Source organism: Manihot esculenta, chromosome 9, assembly GCF_001659605.2.
Source record: "Manihot esculenta cultivar AM560-2 chromosome 9, M.esculenta_v8, whole genome shotgun sequence".
Lineage (NCBI taxonomy): Eukaryota > Viridiplantae > Streptophyta > Magnoliopsida > Malpighiales > Euphorbiaceae > Manihot > Manihot esculenta.
In genome coordinates this window covers 4,391,134-4,417,944 of record NC_035169.2, presented here as the reverse complement: position 1 = coordinate 4,417,944, position 26,811 = coordinate 4,391,134, and the positions used below count along the sequence as shown (strand labels likewise).

The 26,811-nt window shown below is 35.5% G+C and overlaps 2 protein-coding genes and 1 non-coding gene across 6 annotated transcripts; all 3 read left to right on the top strand.

The window, feature by feature from the left end:
* The first annotated feature begins 1,875 nt into the window (after nt 1-1,875).
* On the top strand, nt 1,876-9,859 carry LOC110622483 (protein FAR1-RELATED SEQUENCE 8). Of its 4 annotated transcripts, none has more exons than XM_043959546.1 (3): nt 1,876-2,128; nt 6,484-6,578; nt 7,608-9,859. In XM_043959546.1, exons 2-3 carry the CDS (start codon nt 6,570-6,572, stop codon nt 9,816-9,818), a joined length of 2,220 nt encoding a protein of 739 aa, XP_043815481.1. In that variant the 5' UTR covers nt 1,876-2,128; nt 6,484-6,569; the 3' UTR covers nt 9,819-9,859. The 4 variants fall into 4 exon arrangements, with proteins under 4 accessions (XP_043815481.1, XP_021622680.1, XP_021622681.1 ...); XM_021766988.2 differs by having other exon boundaries at nt 1,876-2,132; XM_021766989.2 differs by having other exon boundaries at nt 1,876-2,211.
* Nucleotides 9,860-9,955: 96 nt separating this feature from the next.
* Nucleotides 9,956-16,889, top strand: LOC110622685 (probable prefoldin subunit 6). The gene is made up of 4 exons (XM_043959866.1): nt 9,956-10,033; nt 10,080-10,181; nt 10,280-10,404; nt 10,987-16,889. Exons 1-4 carry the CDS (start codon nt 9,956-9,958, stop codon nt 11,135-11,137), a joined length of 456 nt encoding a protein of 151 aa, XP_043815801.1. The 3' UTR covers nt 11,138-16,889.
* Nucleotides 16,890-18,082: 1,193 nt separating this feature from the next.
* On the top strand, nt 18,083-18,155 carry TRNAK-CUU. Its single transcript has one exon. It is a non-coding gene; the product is annotated as a tRNA-Lys (tRNA).
* The last annotated feature ends 8,656 nt before the right edge of the window (nt 18,156-26,811 follow it).

The window sequence follows — 26,811 nt, the reverse complement described above, 5'->3', positions numbered from 1 at the left end:
TCTTCTTCTCTTTTCTGCAACTTCTTATTCTTCTTCTTCTTTCTCATTCTTCTTCTTCTTCTCTTTTCTGCAACTTCTTATTCTTCTTCTTCTTTCTCCTTCTTCTTCTTCTTATTTCTTTTTGCTTCTTCTTCTTCTTCCTACCCTCCTTTCTGCAACTTCTTCTTCTTCTTCTTCTTCTTCTTCTTCTTCTTCTTCTTCTTCTTCTTCTTCTTCTTCTTCTTCGTCTCCTTATTCTTCCTACCATTTTCTGCAACTTCTTCTTCTTCTTCTTCTTCTTTCTCCTTCTTCTTCTTCTTCTTCTTCTTCTTCTTCTTCTTCTTCTTCTTCTTCAACTGGAGAAAACATGAAAGAGAAAAAAAAAAGGAATTTCACATTAAGAGAAGGGTATTTCTAGAAAAAATTATCACCTCTCACTTTTGACTCTTTGACCAAACGGTTTAAATGAACGGAAGGACTACGAAATTGGACGGAAGAGAAAGTGAGGGACTTAAGTGTTAGGTCGCCAAAATAGAGGGATAGAAGTGTTAATTACGTTAAATCTCAGGGACTAAGAAGTAATTTTCTCTAAAATTTAATGCATGCTGTTTACGAAATTTTTAATCAAAAATAAGAAAGGATGTAAAATAAAAAATCATGATTCTTCTTGTTTTCTTCCTTAATTTGATGCAGTATTCTCCAAGACAAATGTTTACACCAAAAATATATCCAACAATTTATTATATTTTTTTAGAATTTAAGGAAAAAATTGTGCGTATGGTAAAAAGCTTTTATATTTTGTCAAGAGTTGCTAACTCTTGGCAAAAGGAATAAATGATGCACGAACGTTAACGGCTAATGTGCTTTTTAATTTCCACTGTTTTATTAAATAATTATTTTTAAGAGGATATTTATTTTCACTAATCTTATGTTGATACTTTGTTTCGTGGAAAATATTTTTCATATTTTTTAATATTTAAAATATTTAAAAATTTTAATTAATAAAAAATATTTTATTTGTCAAAAAAGAAAAAAATAAGTTTTTTAATAAAAATAATTTTTTATTTTGAAAAAATAAAGTAATTTTTCATATTTTAAAATTTTTATTAAGAGTTTTATATATAAATTTATTAATAAATTTTAGTTTTTAAATTAAAATTAAGTAATAAAAAAACAAATTATTTTATTAATAGAAAATATTTTTCACAAAAAATATTATTCAAATATAAATTATTTTTTTATAAATAAACGGTGCTTTAATTAATTTGTAAATATTTAGCTTTTCTTAATATGTATTTTTTTCATTAAATTGCAAACTAGAATTTTATCATTATGTATATCTTTATCAATATAGTTTTATCTAAGTTGTAATTATCAATTATATATTAATTATTTAAGTCATAGACATATATTTTATTAATCAAATATATATTTTTTCTTTATGTAGATTTTATTTTTTTTTAAACAATGCATTTTCGGTTCAAATGGGCTACACACTTTCCAAAAAAAAAAGCTAAGTACAAAACTGAAAATATTAAATTTATTTAACATTTACTTTCTTAAAAATACTATTTAAAAAATATTAAAAGATAATTTAAAATTATTTTTAATATAATTTAATCACAAAAACACTAAAATAATAAAATCATTTTTTTCAAACTGCTTTTTTTTAACAGCATTTAAAATATTATTTTAAAAAAAAAAACTTTCCTTACATCCAAACTCAATATCAACAGACTCTAAATAGGCAAAGAAAATCCTAAGGTAAACCCAATCAAAAAAAGCAAACTACCCATAACCCACAGCCCACATCCGTACAATAATACGAAGCCCCGAATCCGGAACCCTCAACCCGAAACTCAAACCCACAATCCCCTCCCCCTCGGCCCTCCCGCTCCACCCACAGCACACACCCAACGAAACACAATCAACACAACCACCAGCCCTACACCTAACCAAAACATCATTTTCTTTTCCCACTCTCCCCAGCCGACGGCCACCATCGTCCCTTCTCCTCCAGCCCTTCTCATCGGCACCGCCATCTTCTGCTTAGCATTCATCGGCGCCACCAGCAGCAGGGCATGTATTCTCATTCTCGAGTTAAAGTTAGGAATTCGCATCTGCCCTTCTCATCGCCACCACCAGCAGGGCAGGTCTTCTCTCTCTCTCTCTCTCTCTCTCTCATTGCTTCAGTGAACCGGAACCTGTCGAGTTAAAGTGATTCATACACAGGTCGAATATAGGTTGCTGATCCTTCATTAAGCATTTTATTGTTGATGGGTGTTGCTTCTGTTTTTTAGGTGGTTCATACGCATAAAAACAAATTTCTCACAAATTAATGACTGGGTATTGTGTGTTTTCTTGTGTTGAGTATCAAATTGAAACGAGTTAAAGTTAGAAATTATACTAGGGATTAGTCTTGGCCATGAGATGAAAATCTATGAAGCATCGAGGAAGATAATTTTCTTTTCAAAGCATATAGAGTACTGTTTTTTATCGGGTCCATAGGGAGCATAAGTAAATAACCTTCATGTTTTTTTTTTCGCCTCTTCAGAACACTTGAGCTTTCTTCACTTTGTCTATGATGAGGGAATAGGAGATAACTTACTTTTAATAATTAGAGGAAGCATTGAGGAAGATAATTTTCTTTTCAAAGCATAAAGAGTACTGTTTTTTATTGGGTCCTTAGGGAGCATAAGTAAATAACCTTCATGTTCTTTTTTTTCCCTCTTCAGAACACTTGAGCTTTCTTCACTTTGGCTATGATGAGGGAATAGGAGATAACTTACTTTTCATAATTAGAAGAAAAACTGTTTCTAGATGAGATGTCAATTGCTCACTAGAAGTTTAGTCATCTTTGGCACTATGCATGTTTAATCATCCTTATCTATATCTGTTTTGCAATCTAGTGATTTGGGAATTTTGAGTTGATGAATTAGTTGGCACTATGATTGTTTAATCATCTTAAATTTTCAAATAAAAAAAATCGGATTCGGGAAGTTTGGGACATGTTTGGAAAGCATATGCATAAATGGGTTCAGAAGTATATTCATAGATGGGTTTAGGTTTGGGTACCCTCAATCTCATGGATACCCTACTTGTTTATATCCCTAGTGAAATTTAATTTCTAAACAAATTTGGGAATTGTATTTATAAATAGGTTCAGGTTTTGAGTAAGTTATAATTAGATGACTAAAGTGACTTTTAAAATTTTAATAGCAAATTACAATATAGTTCTTAAAGTTTATTTGATTAATAAAAATAATCCTTAAAATAAATATTTTATTTTAACAATGTCCTTTTCTGTCATTCCTATAACCATAATTTACCTATCATTCTCATTTTTATATATGTGCCACATATTAATGAAAATTTAAAATCTGAAACAAACAAAACTTTATAGACTAAAGCATATAATATTTCATTTTATTTAATATTATTGATATGTTGTAGAGTGTTTTTCATATATGAATAATATGCAATAATTTGCAATAGTGTTGAGCATAAACATTTAAAAATACTTTAATATATAATATTTATATATGATACTTTATGTAATATGAATTCATTTATAGTAAATATTTATTACATATTATATATTTACTTTTAATATGAAATTTAAATTGTGGATTACATGCTTCATTAATATAAAAAACTTTAGGAACTATGTTGTAATTTATTGTTAACTTTTCTAAATTCTATTTAGTTTTTTTTTGCCAAAATTCTATTTAGTTCTCTTCATTGTAATTGTAATGAATAAAAAAAAACACTTGATTATCCTAAATTTAAAGTTTTGGATATAAATATGAATTAACATGTACGTTTGTACTTCTTTTGTCTAGTAGGCTTATATATGACAGTGGAAAGAAGGGATAAATAATAAGATTGTTAAACAAACTCATAGTTTAATTTGATATAGCATATTACTCTTTTATTTGATTGGCTAGAAAATTATATAACAATTTATTATTAAAAATAGTTGCTTATTTAAATTCAAATTAGTTAGAGAATTATGTTAATACTTAAATCTTAATTAATTATTCTTATTATGATCTATAATAAAATTACTATGAATCTACTCTCTATAGTCTGTACTCTATACTTAGTATAATCTATTTACATATTAATTTAAATATGCATGTATATTAATTTATAATGTATGTAGTATAATTGTGTAATATTTTAATTAATATAAAATAAAATATATAAAAAATATATTCATTTTTATTTATTTAATTTATTATATAAATATATCATATTTATGTAATTAATGTAATATTTATATAACTTATGTACAATATATCCATTTACTTATAAAATTTTTTTCTAATCTATTTCCATGGATCTATCTTATGCATAGCGGCTCATCTAGAAATTGAATCAAAGTAGCCTTTTGACTAAGTATTAGAATAATGCCATGATAAGGTGAAATCATCGGTGCAAATTCGATAAGAGGCTTTAGCCTTTTTTTTTTTCTTAAAACTTAGCAATAGTGTTCTTATTTAGAAAAAGAAAGAATAATATATTTGATATTTATAATAAAGAAAAGGAATTTTATAATTCATTTTAAAACAAAATTAGAAATTTTAAAATTTAATATTATAATGATTTATATCACATTAGTACTGTATTAAACCAATATTAATTATGATTTAAAAAATTGATTCTAGTTACGAATTTAGTTATAAAGTTGAACATTTAATAAATTATATTTAGTATACTATCATTTATAAATATACATGCTCAATAGAAAAATTATGCTAATCTATTAAAATATAATATGCTACAATTGAATATTTGCAAAAAGAAATGAATCTAAATTTTAGGATGATACAACCCTTTAATTCAGTCCATGTAGCGTCTTTTCTATGAGTTAAGGAAAAATACATTTCAAGTACATCAATTACCAGGTATGAGAGGATTAATATTGGATCCATAATGACAAATGAGTGATATAACCATTCAAAGCAAAGGGCTTTCTTTAACTGAATATGCCATTTATTATTCTTGAAGTAGTTCAACACATTGTTATATGTAGAACAGGTTGTGTTGGGCCCACTTAAAGTATCTTTGCAGTTTCTTAAAATGGGACAATGTCAGAAATATTTTTTATTCAACATTCGTTGATTGTGAATTTAGCAGACAATATATGTGTCTGTGTAGATGCATTGACATTTGAAATCAAAATATGGGATTGGACTTGCCAACTGATTCATAACATTTCAAATGCAAACAATATATATTTTAACTCCCTTTACTTGTAGGAGTACACCTGCAGATGTTCATTATACTATAGTCGCCGTCTTACTCATGGTGACCTAGTATAATTGGACAAAGCTATAGGTATAGTGAGAGCCAATGCATTGGAGAGTCGGGTACTCGACTAATGCTTAGAATGTTTATAGCAACAAAGTATACACATGGGTTATTAAGAACTTGTACGAGTTCCCTCTAATAGAAAAATAAAATTTGGTGAAGATTTGCTTATGTAAATGTCATTAACATTTTAAAAAAGAATAATCAAACTCAAATTAAGAACATATATTTTTCAAAAGTTTTTTCATAAAGAATAGCAGTATGCTTGGGAGGTTGTTTGTTTTAGTTAATAAGCTGGTCAAATAAACTTATAAGTTCCAAAATTAAGTTGATATATCTGTTTATAATTTTTTTGTGGGCTTATGATTTAAGCTTATAAGTTTAAAAAAATAAGCCGAGGGAGAACCAATTTTCATTTTGGTTTATAAGCACTAATCATATGAGCTGATTTGGCCAAATAAGTTACTATATTGCCCTCATTTAATCACTATATATCTTAGTTAATATCCTTCTAAGTGATTTTAATAATAGATGTACTTATAAGCTACTTATTACTAAACATGCCAATTGCTTATCAGTCACTTGTAAGCATTTTAACCGAACACATGCTTAATATTTTAAATGTTGATAAGTTTCAAATAACTTATATATAAGCTAATTTTCACCAGCAAACACCCTTTTAGTGATCTTATAAGCTAATTTTCACAAGCAAACACCCTTTTAGTTATTAATATAATAATACAGATTAATAATAATAAATATCTCATTAATACCTATAAATAATTTGTCGCAAATATTTGAAAACTTATTTGATTTATATATAAACTTAAGTATAATATTCTTATTTTAAATAAAATTTTAAATATTTTAATTATAATTTTTCTAATTCATATCAACAATTTTATTATCGTTTCTAACTTAAAAAATTGGTAGTTTTACTATTTTAATTATATTGGTGTAATTAATTCATAAAAATTCATATATTAAAGTTATTAATTATTAGTGAAACATAATTTTTAAATTTTTTAATATTCTATTTTTCTACTGATATGCAAGGTGAGTCTTTCTCTTAGATCTAGCCAAATAACCAAACTACCAAAACCAAGTAAAATCCCTGGTGAAATTACCTGATTTTTTATTTGTTTTCCCATAATTATGTTATTTACTGATACCAACACTGTTCCTCAGATTTAAGGGAAGCGGCCCATTGTTATGGCGGCAGTCTGGCAATGAGAAGCAGTTATCTCAAGCCATAGAAGTTGAGGAAGGTTGTGATGATCGAGGTTGGTCTTCCTATATCTTTGAATTTGGGGTTCTTCCTTTCCCTTTTCTTTTCTTTATATTTTTTAACTTGTAGAGTTTGATTTTTGTATTTAGTTTCTAATAGGATGAAAAGTTAGCACCTTTTTTGGTTGGAGTAATTATCCGAATGTAATTTAGCATTTGAATTGTTGATGGTTGCAAAATCTTCTGCGCATGTTTAAGTTGTCATTTAGGGATTATGGTGAGTTCGAGCCATGTGTTTTTGTTTGATATGAAATCAATTTATTGTATAAAGGTAGATATTTATGTTATTTTCCCATGAGACTGAAATGATAATTAGCAAATAAATGATGAAAGATTGTAATTTCTTTTTTGAACTTGCATAATTTTTCCAGAAAATGAGATCATAAAGGGGATAAATGTTGATGCAAAGCTGCTGAGTACAGTAGTTCAATATTTAATTTGTGCCAAGTATAAATTATTCTCGGATGTGTCTAATACAAGCTTGCTCTATATTGGAATTAAGCGTAATAACTCTTTCAATCAAATATTTGCTTAGAGAAAGTATTTGCATCGAAATTCAAGTATGCTTATAATTGAGGTAATGCACGCATGAATTGCAATATAAATATTTAATCAGGGCCATAACTCGTATCTATAAGTTTCAAGGTTATAATAGTGCATCTATGAACTATGATTCTTAACTTCCTAGAGTGAGGTATCTAATGTCAGTAAGGATAGTATCATCGTCTCATATATTAGGTTGTGAATGCTTATGCAATTATGCTACATGGTGAAATTAGTTCTGAAGAAGAAGCAGTTTGAAGGATGACATTACTGTTGATTGATTAATGCTGTTTAAGAAAGATCATTTTTTTAATGTTCAATGCAAAATTCAAGAAGATAAGAGAAGTGGATGTGTGTAGAGTAGGCTTTGACTTTGTGATATTGTGGAATGAGAAAAATGCAAAGGACTTTGCAAATTGTTGCTTGCTATTGCCAACATTAACATTATATATTTCATTTTTTTTTCCATTTTTTCATTTCAGATAGAAGAAAGTTCTCAGAACAGTGAGCAAATGCTTGAGGAGGAAGATGATGATCTGGAATTTGATAGCAATAACCTAGAGATTGAAGGCAATGAACTTGAAATCGAGGGAAATGGCCTTGAGATTGAAGGAAGTGGCCTTGAAATCGAGGGAAATGACCTGGAGATTGAAAGCCATGACCTTGAAACCAAAGGCAACGTTATTGAGAATAATTGTGACCAAATGCTTGATATTGAAGAACACGTGCATGATATCAACACAGACAACACTTTGACAGTGGATGGTCAAAACAGCGAATCTCATGGAAACAGCTACCCACCACCTGTTGTAGGAATGGAGTTTGAATCATATGATGATGCTTACAATTATTATAACTGCTATGCTAAAGAATTGGGATTTGCCATCAGGGTAAAATCTTCATGGACAAAACGTAACAGCAAGGAGAAACGTGGTGCTGTTCTCTGCTGCAACTGTGAGGGTTTTAAGACAATGAAAGAAGCAAATAGTCGTAGAAAGGAAACAAGGACTGGTTGTCTAGCAATGATAAGGCTAAGGTTAGTGGAATCTAATAGATGGAGGGTGGATGAAGTGAAGCTTGAACACAATCACTCATTTGATCCTGAGAGAGCACAAAATTCCAAGTCACACAAGAAGATGGATGCTGGGTCTAAAAGGAAGGTAGAGCCGACCCTTGATGTGGAAGTACGAACAATCAAATTGTATCGGACAGCTGCTGTAGATCCACTTGGTTACGGAAGCTCAAACTCTAATGAAGGACATAGTAACCACCCTATAGATCTGTTGAAGCGTTTGAAGCTTAAAAAAGGAGATGCACAGATCATTTATAATTATTTTTGTCAGGTTCAGCTGACAAATCCAAATTTTTTCTACTTGATGGATCTCACTGATGAGGGGTTTTTGAAAAATGTCTTTTGGATTGATTCGAGGTCAAGGGCTGCATATGCCTACTTTGGGGATGTCATTATATTTGACACAACATGTTTGTCAAACAATTATGAAATTCCACTCTTTTCATTTGTTGGAGTAAATCACCATGGGCAGTCTATTCTGCTTGGTTGTGGTTTGCTTGCTGATGGAACGTTTGAAACATATATCTGGTTGTTCAGGGCATGGCTTACATGCATGTTAGGTCGTCCTCCACAAACCATCATCACCACCAACCAGTGCAAGGTCATGCAAAATGCAATTGCAGAGGTGTTTCCTAGGGCTCACCATCGCCTTTGTTTGTCATATATTGTACAAATGGTTCTCGAGAATTTGGGAGCATTGCCGGACTATGAAGCCTTTCAGATGGTGTTCAATACAACTATCTACGACACACTAAAGGTGGATGAATTTGAAATGGCTTGGGAAGCAATGAACCAACGCTTTGGAATTGCAAATCATGATTGGCTCCGAAGTTTATATGAAGATCGAGAACGTTGGGCTCCAGTTTACTCCAAAGACACTTTTTTTGCTGGAATGTCCACTTTCCAAAGAGGCGAGTCCATTACATCATTTTTTGATGGTTGGCTTCACCGTCAAACTTCTTTCAGAGAGTTTTTTGACATGTATGAATTAGTTTTACAGAAGAAACATCAACAGGAAGTTCTTGATGATTTTGAGTCGAGAGATTCAAGCTCCATGTTGAGAACAAGCAGCTATTATGAGTTACAACTCTCAAAAGTGTATACCAACAAAATATTCAAGAAATTCCAAGATGAGGTGGTGATGATGTCCTCGTGTTTTAGCATCACACAAGTTCATGCCAATGGGTCAGTGTTTACATATATGATCAAAGAGCGTGAAGCTGAGGAGAACCTGAGCAATTTCAGAAATTTTGAGCTATTGTATGATAAATCAGGAGCTGAAGTTCGTTGCAATTGCTGCTGTTTCAACTTCAGAGGTTACCTATGTCGACATGCATTGTGCATACTGCAGTACAATGGGGTGGATGAAATCCCTTACCAATATATTTTGGGAAGATGGAGGAAGGATTTTAAGCGGCTATATGTACCAGATCTTGGGTCCAACAATGTGGATATTGCTAACCCAGTTCAGTGGTTTGATCATTTGTACAAACGAGCAATGCAAGTTGTTGAGGAAGGCATGGTATCTCAAGATCATTATATGGTTGCTTGGCAAGCATTTAAAGAATCTTTGAATAAGGTTCGCCTTGTAGGAGACAAGCATGTACAAATTGATCATTAATGATTTCCAATTCTTTGTACAATGAATGCTTTTTTCTTGCACTTTTGTTTTATGTTTCTCTTGAATCGGGGGTAATTTTTTGGGGTTAATATTGAAAGTTTAGAAAAACAATTGAAAATAAAGTATAATCTAAAGCAATGGCATCTTCAACTGCTATTCGAGAACTGGAGCACGATTTTGAGAACAAAGCCAATGATCTTAGCAAACTCCAAAAGGCAAGCTTTTCAAGTCCTTTACTGTATATGTAAAATTTCAGACTAGAACCCTAACGTGGGGTCAATATTAACAACAGATATTGCAAAGAATCACTTGGTCAAGAAAAAGCATACTGTCCAACGTGGCGAAAACGAGCTCGCACTCAAGGCAAAGGATTTTGATTAATGTTTCAATTATTGGTTGGCTTCTTGTAACTAATTAGTGGTGTCTGGCTTTTTTTTTTTTAATTTTTGTAATTTTTACAGGAGTTGGATTTAGTAAATGAAGGTGCCAATGTTTACAAGTTGAATGTTCCTGTTCTTGTGAAGCAGGACTGGGCAGAGGCCGATGCCAATGTTCCGAAGAGAATTGATTCTATCTCTCTTGAGCTGTACGTTTTCATCACTTTCTCATTTCTGTGGTTGCTTTTTAGTTAGGTATGGATTATGAAAATTTTTGATTCTGTGGTCAACCGTCCCTTTCAGTTGACACTTTACAGCATGAAGTTCTTTCACTGACCGTACTCCCTGCAAGTTTTGTGTACCATTTATGGGGGGTGATAGTTTCTAGCATTAATGGTCATTGATGGAAAACTGCAGTTTTTCCTTTTCATTTTGATTTCAGCTTTTACTTTCATTTATATATATGGCGCATGATTCATCTGTTTGCCTTTTTTGGTGGATGGGAGAAAGTGCAGAGTAATGTCATTAAAAAATCCATCTCAGATAAAGATCTGTTGCAATATATGCAAACAAATGAAATGGATGCATATCTAACGAAGACTGTGGTTTCCCTCAATTTTCGCTTCTAATTTTATGGTCTGTAGGTTTAGGCTCTTGTGCTGCAAACTGTCATGCATTTTCCTCTGTCCCTGGCATTGTTGTTCATATATACATATATATATTTAATTACAGTTGTTCTTGTGTTGCTGCTGAATATCCTTTTGGCATGTAAATGTCTTTCTGTATTTTAGGAAGAGACTTGATGTAACTGTTCAGGACTTGGAAGCGAAGCAAAATAGCAAGAATGATGAGGTTTGTCTCCTTTGTTTTTCACCTGTTTTTAGTTGGAATGATGTGTCTGTTGCTTTTCTGGCCTACTCTTTGGATTCTGATCAACTATGATAATGTAGATCTTAAATATTATTTTGTGTTGGTGTTAGTTTCTTTCTTTTTTCACCTGTTTTTAGTTATGCTTGAATGATGTGTCTGTTGCTTTCCTGGCCTACTATGTGGAATCAACTATGATAGCGTAGATCTTAAATTTATTTTGTGTTGATAATTGAATGGGATGTATTGTTTGACCTTTTCATATCTGTCAATTGTATTATATTCACATTAGGCTGTGCTTCTTTATTGGAAAGAAATTTAGGGAGTGTAAGAATAAAGCACAAAAAGGTACATTGTGTTTTCGCCTACTTTTAAGTTTGGGTATTTGGATTGTTTCTTGACAACTACCCTGTGTGCAAGAAGGGGATAAATCCCTTAAACACAATTTAATTTGGGCTGACATAGCAACATTTTGAATAACTAGTTCGTTGATAGCTTTAAGGTTTTCTTTCCTTCTTCTGGCTAATGGAGCAAAACTCATGGCTGTCTATCTGGAAAGACAGTGGCCCAAACTTGAAAATGCAGTATCACAATGGTAACTTTTTGTTCTTTGTCCTACTGTTTAAGATTTTTTGTCTTCTCGTTTTATTTGGCCAAGGTATTCAGAAATAGAAAAGCTGGAGGTATTGAAACGGTGGATCCTACTTTCACCCTTTTCACCATGCATTGTCAACACTCATTGTGAGCATGCATTTCACATGTCAACTAAATACCAATCTAAACACACATTATTTACTTTGAACCTCTATGCTCTGTGATCGTGACTAGGGCCTGGCAGGCTGGCACCTTCTTTACTTTATCACCAACACTGCCTCAAGTTGGTGACTGGGGCGAGCATTCGGTCAATTCAATTTAAAATTGAATCGAATAAACTGAAAAATAAAATTGAAGTATTTATAAAAACTAAATTGAACTGAAGTAGGGGATAAATCAATTTAAATCAAACCGGTCTAATGGTTCGATTTGGATCGGTTGGACTTTTTAATGAGTTTTTTTTTTTTTTTAGACATTATTTTCAGTATTTTAAGATTCAATTGAAATATTTCAACCTTTGTTAGGGTTTGATCTCCCTATATTATCAAAACAACACAGTTTTGTTAACAAATTGGTTCAGTTCTGTTTCTTTAATTTTTTTCTGACCAAAACCATACTGCACTGAAATAACTGAATTTTTTGAAATTTAAAACCAAATTGAGTCGAATTTTTGAATTGATTCGGTTCAGTTAGTTATTTTAGTTTAAACCGAATACTGCTCGCTCGTACCTATGCATGAGTTTCGTCCCCCATTCCCCTACTCTTCTTCAATATACACTGACATGCACACAAACTTGTTTGAGTTAGAATTGTTGTAGTATTATTGGCATACTGATGGAAAGGTTGCCGGTTGTGGTCTACTTCATTTGGCTGATTGCTCCTTTTAGTTGTGTATTTCGTAAAATGAATTTAGATTTTAAAAGATTTTGTGGTCGTTGAAAATTTTATGGTCGTTTAAGATTTTATGGTCGTTGAAAATTTTATTTGTGAGATTTTTCTGTTGTTGCAGATTTGATATTTAAATCTAATATTAAATCTGACCGTTATGATTTGATTATATTATTCAAGATTTTTATAACAGTTTATAACGATTATTTTTTTCACTATAAATAGCCTGCATTTTCATAAAAAAAAAACACTTTCATTTTCTATTTTATTTATTTCCTTCACTATTTTTTCTGCTGAGTTATAAATTAAAAATAAATTCTTATTGTTCTAATTCTGAAAATTAAAATTCTAGAAGAACCTGTTTTATTTTAGGGATTGCAAAATAAATTTTGAAGGACAGTATCCAATACGACTCAAGTTTTATTATTTTATCATATTTTTTCAACAATTTTAAAGATTTATTATTTCAATGAGGGGGAAGAAATACGGTAGCTATGAATAGAGAGATTGAAACGAAGAAAATCACGGTAAGCCAAAACGTGAGACAAGGATCCAAACATCAAATATTGAAAGACTAAAGCAATCATAATTATTAAGGTGAAATGTGAAAGTGGATATTACTTTTTAAAATTCCTATTAAGGTCAGATCTTTACTTTTTAATTTTTGTTTATTTTGATTCTTTATTTCTATGGCTTTATGGCTTTATTAATTCTTTACTTCTATGGCTTTAGTTATTTTTAATTTAAAAAATGTTGTAGAAAGAGTGGCATAATTTACCTGTAAAACTTTCTAGTAATTATTCATATGATTCTATGAAACTTGAGTGTAGTGATATTTAGATAAATTCATTTTTTTTAATAACTTTGTAATGATTATCGAAATTCACTCAATTAACTTTGTAATTAATTGGTTTTCATTATTTAAATTGGGGTTGTATATTGACATGAACATGTCAGAATTTCACTTCATCATGATTTGAAATAGAAATGCTTGAAATAATAGCTGACAAACTGGGTAAATGTTGTTTGAATATAAGAAGCATTAAGCAGGGTTCTACTATTGAAGTGGTTGCCAAATATACTGTAATGTCAAAATTGAGAAGATAAATGACGATGATTTATAACAGTTTATAACGGTTATTTTTATAACAGTTTATAATGGTTATTTTTATAACAGTTTATAATGGTTATTTTTTCACTGAAAATAGTCTGCATTTTCATAAAGAAAAACACTTCCATTTTCTATTTTATTCGTTCCCTTCTCAATGCTTTCTGTTGGATTATAAATTATAGATAAATTTTTGTTGTTCTGATCTTGAAAATTAAAATTTCAGAAGAACCTATTTTATTCTGCTGGATTTCAAGATAAATCTTTAAAAACAGTGTCCAACACAACTTCAATTTTATTATTCTATCCTATTTTTTCAACATTTATTACTTATAATACCTAGTACTTCTTTGGCAAGTTATTCTCCCCACTGAACCTAAGGGTGCTGAGCTGCTGATCGGGCTTATATCTAGGATAAATTGAGCTGCTTTATGGTATATGTGAAAAAGATTTGTGCAAATCACTTTTGCTTATGCCTCTTGGATGATTTATATTTTGGCAGGATATGGAGATTGATGCTCCAATTACCTGTAGATAAGCTTTGACAAGTCCACAAGGAAGCGTTGTGGTGTTTGAGTTTATTATTATTGTCTAATTTACTAGTATAAATTATAAACTAGTTTGTTTCAAAAATATTGTCTAATCTCAAACTTGCCTTTTCAAAAACTGAACTACCAGCTGCCAGACATCTTTTAGGGTTTGTCTGGCATTCCTATTAGCACTGTTCAAAAAGAAACTTTTGTTAATATATTAGTTAAGAGTATTAAAAATTGATTAAAGAATACTAAATTAGGAGTGTGTAGTTTTTGGTTTAAACGGAAAAACTGAACCAAACTGACTGGTTCTGTTTCATGGCTTAAACAATTTGGTTTGGTTAGTAACTTTTATAAGTTTTAGTTTATTGGTTCAGTTCGGTAATTCTGTGAAAAAATTGAACCTATTGAACCTTAAAACACTATCTTTTTGCTACATGCATATATACCTTGTTGCCATATTTTACTTGTCCACAACCCACAGATCAGCAACCCTCAAACCCATTAAGCTTCTTCTTCTTCCCCACTTTTCTCTATCTCTCTCATGCATCCCTCCTCAAGCACACAATGGGTTTGGAACTGGTTTGGATATTAAATTAATTAAACAGATTTAGATAGAATAATTTTTGCGAATACCCTACTCGCTATCATTCCTATTTCCTACCAAAGAGACTAAGGATGTTGGTTTATACATGTGCATGTGTGTATATATATATATACATACATATTTTATCTAAAATTATTTGGGTTAAAATTATAAACTTTTTCATAAATTTAGAAAAGGAGCTGAGTTACAAATTTATCCTTGGTTCTTGAGAGAGCACATGAAACGAAATCCAACTGTTTATGATCAAGTCTAACGATATAGCTGGTGAGTATTGCGGTATAATTGCTATTTTTGTAGTTATTTTTCTTGAATTTGGTATCTGCAATTTAAGTATAAAATCCCTGGCAAAATATTTTATTGGAGTGGTGAATATCTGTAGGCTTCACTATGGTAGAAATGGAAAATTGGTGTGTGATTAAAACTCAGGAAAGAAACAGAATCTTGTGCTGAATACTGTAAAACCCGCCAGTTGGTCTTTTTTTAAGAAGAAAAAAAATTGAATTGAGCTATAGCTAAAACTTCTCTTCATTCCCACATAAATGTGTTTTAGCTCTGTAAATCTGCAGAATCCAGTGTACTACGTTTTGGAGTAGTAATAGGTACTTGCAGACCACTTCCTTGCTATTACATCTGTCTGGTGCTTCGTGTATTAACTTTGCAATTACATGGCAATGCTGCGGTTGTACCTTTCTCTTTTCAAGCGGCTATTTCTTTTTATGGCATAGTGAATGTGATTGATGATAGATTGTTAATTAGAATTAGGCTGTATGCATACAGATCATTAAATTTTTGCACTAGATTGTGGCTGTCAAACATTGAAATGGGTGGTGTTTTCTTTTGCTATCTTTATTATCAGATGACTTGTATTTCATCATTGGCTTGCAGGATGTGCTAGTCTACTATTAATTCTAGTAGTGTGAAGATGGCGAGGTCTTGAAACATGTGTTATTAGCTTTATCGACAACAGTAGTATTCAACCCTCAAAGGTGGCAGATCTAGGGAGGAAAGCACATGACAGTTCAAGTTTATAGGTGTGATAGTGTGAACATAATTAGAATAGATTGCAAATTATAAAGTTAATTGATACTAATTGATAGATAGATTTTTATGAGAATGATTTGTTACCTTAACAATGTCTTATAATCTGTATATAAACACTCTTGTTCAATAGAGAAAACGACAACCATTTCCTACAAATCTAGTTTGTTACAATGGAATAAGTTCAATAAAGATTAAGTATGTCTCGTTGGTTGTGGTTTCTCTTTCAGTGCACTGGCAGTACTTACTATTTATTTTCAAAGAATTAGTTAACAGAATCAGAAAGAGACAGAGGGAGGAGGGATTAAGTTCAAGGCATTTCTCACGGAGAGTGGGGTTAGGCTGTTAGAAAGGAGGTTCCAGACTTGAATCAATTGCAAAGCTATGTGGACAGGATGAAGCATGTTGGTGATTTACTAAATGTCTCTATAAGCAAGTATGGTGATCTTTTGATCACACTTGGTGCTGAATTCTGGAAATTGTTGGTTATTGGAGACAAAGCTCAAGCGCCACCGGAGGATCAAAATTTAAGTGCTCAGTCTCGGTCACAGAGCGCAATTTTAACGGGAGATGCTCGGTCTATCCAAGTAAGTGCAAGGCATTTTTCCAAGAGTCTTCAATGTCATCTGGCTAAACCAGACTTTGGTTTCTATGGAATTGTTCCTCCAGGTGGCTTGCTGACAGTAATATTTCAATTCTTCATTCCTGGAACTCGTCAAACAGATAAATCTATCAGTCTACACTGCAGGATCGAACTGAAGAAAGATTTGATCACCAATATGCTTTGTCTAGCTTTGGAGTGTGATGACATGAGCAGTCGAAAATGTCAAATTTGCAAAAGCAGCCACCTATGCAAACATTACAGTCCAGAAATGATTTCTAGGACTAAACCGAAGTAGAGTTGTTTTGTTATTATTATCTAAAATCTTGCCATGTTCAATAATCTGAGGAAGGATAATCTTTTTAAAGTGACAATGTTGTATAACGTGTCAACCTGAATTCATATAAATTTTCAAAGTATGTCCATTGAGCAAAATGTATGATTCTTTCTAAACTGCCTCATTTTCCCTTTTAGCTTAGATTATGATGCCTAGGTATTCTATAGCTACTGTCTTTGGCATGCTAATTTTTATAGCTACTGTCTTTGTTGAATTCCATAATGCTTTGGATTGGAAGTATGCATTGATTGTCTGTGTTTGAAGTAACCTCTCTTACCTTCATTCATTGGAAAATTACTTTTCATTTCTGAATATATCAAAATTAATATACGTATCTTTTTATTTTTAAAATCTAACTGTTTAATTTTTATATTTTTACTGTATTAAATTAAATGTTCCTTTGTTCAATTTTCCTAATTTTATGAGAAATTACTAAAAATACCTGTAAAAAATATATTACTTTTCATCCTTAAATTATATTTTAACCAACACTTGCATCCCTTAATTTTTTAAATATAAACTGTATTTTGATTTTATCAAATTTATAAAAAATTATGTTCTTAAATATAGAAGGGAGAACCCTTCAGTTGAGTTTTACAAATAAAAAATAAATAACTTTTATATAATTTCGGAATGAAAAAGGTAGTTTACCTTTCATTGTTTCATTTCGTCATATACTCATTCTTCTTAACTTTATTCATTTCTTAAATTCTTAACTGTTTCGTAATTAAGTTTACGCTGAAAATTTTATAAAATTTACTATTTCTTTCGGTTCATAATTTTTATTCGCTTTAAATTCTTTACATATATTAAGAAATACAATTTTTTTATTAAGATTTTAATTATATCCATTTTAAATATATTAAATTTTATTAAATATTAAAAAAATTTTAAAAATAATATAAAATTAAATAGAGTAATAATAGTTAATTTATATATTATTATAATTTAAAAAAGAAAAATGAATAAAAATATTTATGATAATAAATAAAGAAAAAATAGATAAAAATTTTAAAATGGAAAGAGTATATATATTTTTATTTTTAATAAAAATATTTTAGTGCACTCATGAATTTAAATGGACAACAATTACATTAAGTTGAATATGAGGTCTTGAATTACAACTCTAGTCCTTTGCCCCATAGAAATATTTCACTTACAATAAAAAGAAAACACTTTTTTTAAAAAAATTTAAATGCTGTTGAAATGATAATAATAAATGGTGATATCATGATCATGTTCTCACTTAATAAAATTTTGATCTTCATTAGAAATTATTTTAAAATAATAAAGTTTGTAAAAATAAAACAAGAAGCCCGTCTAGCTCAGTTGGTAGAGCGCAAGGCTCTTAACCTTGTGGTCGTGGGTTCGAGCCCCACGGTGGGCGATTTTTATTTATTCTTCATAATTTTTTTTAACAGTGATCCTTTAAAAAGGAATAGTAATTATATTTCATTACAACTGATAACTTCAAGGTGCTTTTCCTATGCTGTTTCACAAGTTTCTATTTTTATTTTTTTTAGTGACGATTTAAACAAATATATATTTGCAGTTTGAATTCCATTTCCTCCTTAATTTTTTTATCATAAGAACATGATTCAAATTCCTCAACATAAAGCACAAAAATCAAATTTTCACTGAAATTAAGCACATGGAATTTCAATGCAAAATAATAATAATAATAATAATAAGTGGTTTTAATGTTAAAAAAAAGTTCATATATATAAACCACAGGCTTCATTCCTTTTATAATTTTTTATTCACTTTTTTTTATAAATATTAAAAAATAAAATTTTTTATTAATTTATTAATTATATTTATTTTAAATATATTAAAATTTATTAAATATTAAAAAATGTTTTAATTTTTTTAAAAAAATAATATAAAATTAAATAAAATTATAATTGTTAATTTATATGTTATTATAATTTAAAAAAATAAATAATAATTTTTGATGACCTCTGAGTTCACCTCATCCCCGTCTAGGGCTAGGCCCATGAAAATAGCCTATTACTTAGAGATCCTCAAGCCACTCACGCCAACTGGGTCCAGTCCATTAAGCCTCACGACCGGGTTTATCTGGCTCTCTCCACCAGGCCGGACTCGTCTTCTCTACACCTTGGGCCGATCCCATTTAGGCCCTGCTTTGTCCCTACTCTCCGGTCCAGCCCAGAACCCGAAAGAGGATCCATCCATCCATCTTGCAGACCCGCCTACCCGCGCCCTGAGAGAATCAGAGGCCGTTACGCATGGGGCAGAGATTTGATTCCCTCGTACGTCCGTATCAGCGTGGCAGGGACAGGTGGTCTACTGATACTCGTTCTATTGGCACGTCACTAGCAGACAAAAGGAAACCTATAAAAGGAGAAATACTCTCTTCTAGGTTTAAGCTTTTTCTAAATTTTACAGAGCCCATTGTAAAAACCCTATTTCTCTGGATCTCAGATCATCAATTGGCACCGTCTGTGGGAAACGAAGGAGATCTTTTCATCACCGGAGTTCCAATCTTAACAAAACCCACTGAGATCCACGATGGCTAATCACAACAAAAACAACCTTAACATCCCAAATGACCTAAGCTCTGCCCAAGAGGGGCAGCAATTCTCCTTTTCTAGCCCTACAACACTAAACAACCAAACACCCATTCCTCTCAATCCCTCGCCAAGTTTGGCAGGGAATGCTCCCACCACTACCTTATCCAACCAGGACCTTCAAACCATGGCCCTCCAACTACAGAACACCGCCCACTAGTTGGGGCAGATAATGCAACAAAGGGGCCTCAGCACCCCGATAAATACACTCCCAGTGGTAGAAGAACCCCAAACCAATGAGCCCCAACCTACCCCTGATCGCCTTCAAACCAGCAGCCGCGGCGCCGGGGAAAGGGAGAGAAAAGCCGGAGAAGAGGAAGAGCCGGAGGCCCGAGTCCACGGAAGAAGGGTGAGGGAGATGATAGAAAATGAGGAGGCTGACAACTATTCCGCCGGGACAACCAGGTGGACCAGGAGTGTAATACCCGGCTGGAGTCCGGCATCGGAATTCTACTTTCCGGTGGAGTCCGGGATGTCGGAAGTCTCTAGAAGGGTTAGAATTATTTTTGCCTTAAATGTTTTGATATGTTCATCAAGTTTTATGCATAAGGAAATGAGTTTTTGAGTGAAATGAACCAAGGCAGAAAAGCCAGGTTCGGCCGCTGAAGTTGAGGTTCGGCCGCCGAACATGCATGGCTTTCGGTTTCACGTGTGGCCGCCGAAGGTGGTCTGGCCAGCCACCTATAAATGGCCCTCAGTCGGTTGAAGCGGTGAGAACACCGTTTCTTTTGTCTTCTGAGGTGAGATCCTGCCCTTGGTGAGTCTTTCTTCATGTTTTCATTAAAGCATGCAAAGATTTGATTAGTTTTTATGGTATTTTGAAGGTTTTAGCTTAAAAACTCAAAGTTTTGAAGTTTGGAGAGTTTGAAGGCAAGTTGCTCCAAAACTCCACGTTAGGATCCTTCATCTACTTGTTTTCACGAGGTAAGTGAAGATCCTGAGCTTGTTTTTATGTTTTCTGAAGGTTTTATGGGGTTTGTGGAGAGAGTTGCATGAATAGGGTTATATGTGAGGTTTTGATGATTTTGTGCATAGAGCTTGTTTCTGTGTTGTTTGTGTTGTGTGTTTGGGGGTTTCAGAAAAGAGTTTTTATTTTCACAGAAAATGTATGATCATGTATGAGATTTACAGGTACACAGAGAGTATAGCAGGCTTGCTACGGGTTCTGGCGGCCTTAAGCCGACCTGACTCCTAGCGCCGGTGACGGTCCATTTTGGGGTCGTTACAAGGAGTGAAGCAGAGGAGGAGGAATATCGCCTGGAGAAAAAGCCCAGACCGGAAGATGGGGATGTGGACCAAAAACTACAGAAGTTGAGAGAGCAGCTTTTGGTCGAGCTGGGAAAGAAAGATCAAAGCCAAACCTTCCTGCCCACTTCTTCGCCTTTCTCGAAATGGGTGCAGCAGGAAACTGTCCCTAAGAAGTTTATGATGCCATCAATGGCAGCCTACGACGGAGCTGGTAACCCGAGGGAGCACGTCATGAATTACAAGACCTTCATGGAACTGCAAACTTTATCGGATGCCTTGATGTGCAAGGTATTCCCAACGACACTCTCAGGGCCAGCGCGAGCGTGGTTCAACAGCCTAGAGACTGGAACCATTGGGAGTTTTGGAGACCTGGCCACTCGTTTCATCAGCCGGTTCATCGCCGGGGTGCCAGCGGATAGGAAGACGAGCTATCTGGAAACAGTAAGGCAGAGACGGGAGGAATCGCTTAGAGAGTACGTAGCTCGTTTCAATACAGAAGCCCTGCAGATTCCCGAGCTCGATGAAGGAAGGGCGGTGGAGGCCATGCAGAAGGGGACGACCTCCGCCGAGTTTTTCGGTTCATTAAGCAGGAAGCCTCTAACCTCACTGGCCGAGCTAATGAAGAGGGCTGAGAAGTATATAAGACAGGATGATGCTCTGGTGACAAGCCGATTCGCCAAGGGAGCGGCAGGCAAGGAGAAAGCTCCGGAGGAAAGAAGGCCGGAGAAGCATGAAAAGAAACATGGCAAAAGGTCTGAGCCCTACAGACAGCCTTGGGAGCGAAGGGACCAAAGACCTTTTCCCCCCTGGGCCTCAGAGCAAAGGCCACTCCCTTCATGGGTTCCGGAGAAGCCGACCCCACTTAATGCCTCTAGAGCCGAAGTGCTCGTAGCCGTCCAGGACAAAGAATTCTTACAATGGCCCAAGCCTCTGAAATCGGAAGCCGACCAGCGAAATCCTGACAAATATTGTCAGTTCCACCGAACTCATGGTCACGACACCAATAACTGTTTCCAGTTGATTGCAGAAATTGAGAGGTTGATAAAGAGAGGGCACCTAAAGAACTTTGTAAAGAAACCGGAAGGACAGAGACCTCAACCCAATCTGGCAGCCCAAACGCCGAGAAGAACAGGAGCTAACACTGTGAATGACGGGTCCAGTGGAACCATCAATATGATCGTAGGAGGCACGGGAGGTCGGATGAGCCGAAGGGGGAAAAAGAGAAGCAGAGAAGGAGAAACTAGCAGTGCTGAGGTCATGCAGATCGTTGAACACTCTTCAACAACCATCACTTTCTCCTCGGAGGACGCTCAGGGTGTTCAGATGCCTCACGATGACGCCCTTGTCATTGAAGCTGTTATTCACAACTACCGGGTAAAGAAAATCTTGGTGGATGACGGAAGCAAGGTAAACCTGTTGCCTTATCGAGTCTTCCAGCAGATGGGAATTCCTGAAGAGCAACTGGTTCGGGATCAAGCCCCGATTAAAGGGATCGGAGGAGCACCAGTGACGGTGAAAGGGAAAGTAAAACTAGCCCTTACTTTGGGAGAGGCTCCGAGGGCTCGCACCCATTATCCGGTGTTCTTGGTGGCTAAACTCCCCCTGAGTTACAACGCAATTCTGGGACGACCTGTGCTGTTCGACTTTGAGGCTGTCACCAGTATCAGATATCTGGCGATGAAGTTCCCAACAGAAGCAGGGGTGGGGATAGTTTGGGGAAGCCAAGAAGAAGCAAGGGCAGTATACCTAGCTACGGTGGCAGAGCCGAGCATAACGGAGGAAGGGCTGGATTCGGAAGTCTTAGAGGTCAGGGATGAAAAAACGGAGGCCAGGACAGAGCCAGTAGGGGAACTGGAGACTTTTCCATTATCAGAGGTGGAAACAGATAAGGTCTTTAGTCTCAACGCCGGCCTGACAAAAGAGCAGAAAATCGAGGTCATGACTCTGGTCCGAAGTCACGCACCAAGCTTCGCCTGGAAGCCTTCTGACATGCCCGGAATTGATCCCGAAGTGATGACACATAAGCTGAATGTCCTCCCCGAATCCAAACCAGTAAAGCAGAAGAAGAGGGTGGTAGGAAGGGAAAAGCAACAGGCTACCAGGGAGGAAGTACAGAAGTTAGAAGAGGCAGGCTTCATTAGGGAAGTCATGTACCTGCAGTGGTTAGCTAATCATGTATTAGTCAAAAAAGCCAATGGCAAATATAGGATGTGCATAGATTTCACTGACTTGAATCAGGCTTGCCCTAAAGATTGTTACCCCCTCCCTGATATTAATAAAATGGTCGATTCTACGGCCGGTTTTGATTATATGTCGTCTTTGGACGCAATGTCTGGTTATCATCAAATCACAATGGATAGGTCGGATGAAGAAAAGACCTCTTTCATAACAGAAGATGGGACTTATTGCTATAGAGCCATGCCTTTCGGATTGAAAAACGCCGGGGCAACTTACCAAAGACTGATGAACAAAATCTTCAAAGAACAGATCGGCAGAAACGTAGAAGTTTATGTAGACGATATGGTGGTCAAGAGCCTAACTTTCCAACAGCACGTGGCAGATTTGAAGGAGGTGTTTGGAGTATTAGATCAATACAGAATGAAGCTGAACCCAGCAAAGTGCGCTTTCTTCATCAGAGGAGGAAAATTCCTGGGATACATGGTGAGTGGGAAAGGCATCGAGCCCAATCCGGAGAAGGTAGAAGCCATTCTAAATATGTCAGAACCGACCTGTGTAAGGGACGTCCAGAAAATGACCGGGAGAGTAGTGGCACTCAATCGATTCATGTCACGGTCGGCAGAAAAGTGTTTACCGTTCTTCAGAAAGTTGAGGAAAGTGCCAAACTTCGAATGGACAGAAGACTGTCGTGAAGCCTTCAAAGAACTCAAAAGTTATCTCAGCTCGCCTCATGTGCTTAGTAGTCCCATAGAAGGTGAAGAACTTCTGATATACCTGGCAGCCTCTGAACAAGCAGTTAGCGCCATACTAGTAAGGGTGGAAGAAGGAGAGCAGAAGCCCGTTTTCTATGTCAGCAAGGTGCTTAAAGATACCGAGGTCAGATATCTGAATATTGAGAAGATAGCGTATGCTCTACTGCTGGCAGTCCGGAAGTTCAGGGTTTACCTGGAAAGCCACCAAGGAGTAGTGATGACAGATCAACCATTGAAGAAGATTCTGCATAGACCAGAGACCTCAGGTCGGATGCTCGCATGGTCCCTCGAGATCAGTCCTTACTGCCTAGAGTACCGACCTCGAACAGCTATAAAATCTCAAGCCCTTGCCGATTTCATAGCAGAATGCACGTTCAGTAAGGAACAGGGGGAATTATCTTTAGAAGCATCGAGGAAGGAGAGGAAGGAAGAACTCTTCCAAAAGTTCAACTGGAAGTTATATGTGGACGGGGCTTCAGGCGCCGGAGGCAGCGGTGCAGGAATAATGCCTAAGGGGCCTGGAGAATTTAAGGTTTGCTACGCCCTGCGCTTAGGATTCAAGGCTTCTAATAATGTGGCGGAGTATGAAGCCTTAATAAACGGAATGATGGTGGCAATGGAGGTAGGGGCAACCGACCTCGAAGTAAATAGCGACTCACAACTGGTGGTCAATCAGATAACTGGGGCATATCAGGCCAGGGATCCAACCATGCAGAGTTATCTGGCAAAAGTAAAAGCAATAGAGGCCGAGTTCATAGATCAGGGAGTTACCATCAAGTTCCAAAGAATACCATGAGAAGAAAATGAGGAAGCAGACCTGCTTAGCCGGTTGTCTAAAGAAGAACTAGAACAGCTTCCTGACGAAGTGTACATACAACACGTCCTTACGCCCGCTTTCAGTAAAACAAGCACGGTGCTACAGGTGGAACAAAGCCCAACTTGGATGACCCCATACCTAGAATACCTAGAGAAGGGAAAGCTCCCCGAAGATAACGACGAGGCCAAAAAGATAGCAACTCGTGCCGCCAACTATCAAGCAGTAAGGGGGACCTTGTACAGAAAAGGGAAGTCCAGCCCATGGTTCCGGTGTGTGAGCCCGGAGGAGGCTATAAGGGTGATGGAAGAGATACACAGGGGAATATGTGGAGCTCACGAAGGGGCAGATGTAATACCCGGCTAGACTCCGATATCGGAATTCCTACCGTCCGGTGGAATCTCGGTTGTCGGAGACCTCTAGAAGGGTAAAACTATGTTTTCATAAAATGTTTTAATGTGTTTTATGTTTTAAGCATGAAAGAAAATGAGTTTTTGCATGAAAACAACCTTGGAGGAAAACTCAGGTTCGGCCGCCGAACCTCAAGTTCGGCCGCCGAACCTCAAGTTCGGCCGCCGAACATGCATGCATTTCGGGTATGCCTTAGGCCCCCGAAAGCATAAGTGAGGGAAACCAGGTTCGGCCGCCGAACCTTATGTTCGGCCGCCGAACATGGCATGCATGCGGAGGCACTTTCGGCTCCCAAACGTGGCCTGGCCAGCCACCTATAAAGGGGTCCCTTAGCCGAAAACGGGCGAGCTTTTCTCCCCATTTTCGGCCAAGGTGAGCTCTCCGTCGTCCCTCACCGATCTTGAGTTTCTTCCTTCCATTCTTCATGATTTTTATGAGTTTGCAACTTTGTTTTAAAGATTTTGAGCATTTGAGCAAGTTTTGGAGCTTGGAGGTTCAAGGAACTCTCTCTCTCCCATTCTCCGAGCTAGGGTCGTCTTCCTCTCGATCTTCAAGAGGTAAGGGCCGATCTTGAGCTTATGGCATGTTTTAAGTAAGTTTTAAGTAGATCTATGGGGTAGAATGCATGTTTAACTTATGGTTAGGTTTATGGGTTCATATTATGTTTTTGGACAATGTGGATATTTGATGTGTTATAGATGGGGTTTAAGATAGTTTGAAGCCCCTAGGAACTTGTATGCTTGAGTATGTATGTTGTAGATTAGGAAAAATGCATGTTTGGATGGTTTTGGGAGGCAACTGTGCATGAGGAACCAAGTTTCTGCCCTTTGGCAGAAACCAGGTTCGGCAGCCGAAGGACTTTCGGCCGCCGAACCTGCTTGGGAGGCCAGCCTTTCAGCTACCGAAGCCTGCCCACAAAGGAGACTTTTGTCTCTGTCTGGGAGTTTCGGCCGTCGAAAGTGCCGCCGAACATGCATGAGTTTCGCCTCTGTTTGGGAGTTTCGGCCGCCGAAGGTGCCGCCGAACCTGCCTGACTTTCAGCTCTGGAGGGACTTTCGGCCGCCGAACCGGCCGCCGAAAGTGCCCTGTTCAGCCTTTCTTTGCATGTTTTTGCATGGATATTTTGAGGTGTTTTAGAGGGATTTTGGGGGATGTTTTTTTAGAGTTATGTTCTAATTGTTTGATCCCTCATTTGAGTCCACCTGTGTAGGTTCGGACCCGAGGAACCGAGGACCCCAGCAGTGAGTCAGCTGCTTCAGTCTTTGTCAGAGCTAGTTGAGGTGAGTAGAATAAACACTTATGTTTTAAAGCAAATCAATATAAATTTGAGTATGTTCATGCATCACGAATGCTATGTGATATTCTAGGTTGCTTGCATTAGAATTCACGAATATGTTGCATTGCATAATTTGATGATGATGTGGATGGTTATTGGATGATCCTTAGTCCTCGATATGATGCGATGTGATATGATACGGTATGGCACTGAAGTCCAGGTTGTACCCATTCTACGTCCCTGGCACTATGTAAGAGAAAGTCCAGGTTGTACCCATTCTACGTCCCTGGCACTATGTAAGAGAAAGTCCAGGTTGTACCCATTCTACGTCCCTGGCACATTGGAATATTATGTAATGTTATGTTATGTTAAGAGAAAGACCGGTTGACCGATTCTACGTCTCGGCACTTTGGAATGTAGAGGACTCTTGGTGACAATACCATCTGTGATGTGATTTATCTGTGATGTGTTGCATTTCATTATAGCATATGATTTAAATGTTTTATTATTCTGCTCACTGGGCTCTAGTAGCTCACCCCTTTTCCCTAATCCCCCAGAGTTGCAGGTACAGGCTAGACAGAGAAGTCAAGGTGAATGAAGTCTTGAGTTGTAATAGTTAGAATGTGGACATGACAAATTGTATAATGATGTAAAGTTATGAATAGTTATGTTATGTAAATATTGATTATGAGATTGAGGTTTAGAAGTTGTGCTTGACCGAGTTTGTATGATAATCCCTCTTGTAAACATGATCTATGTTTTATGATGCTTTT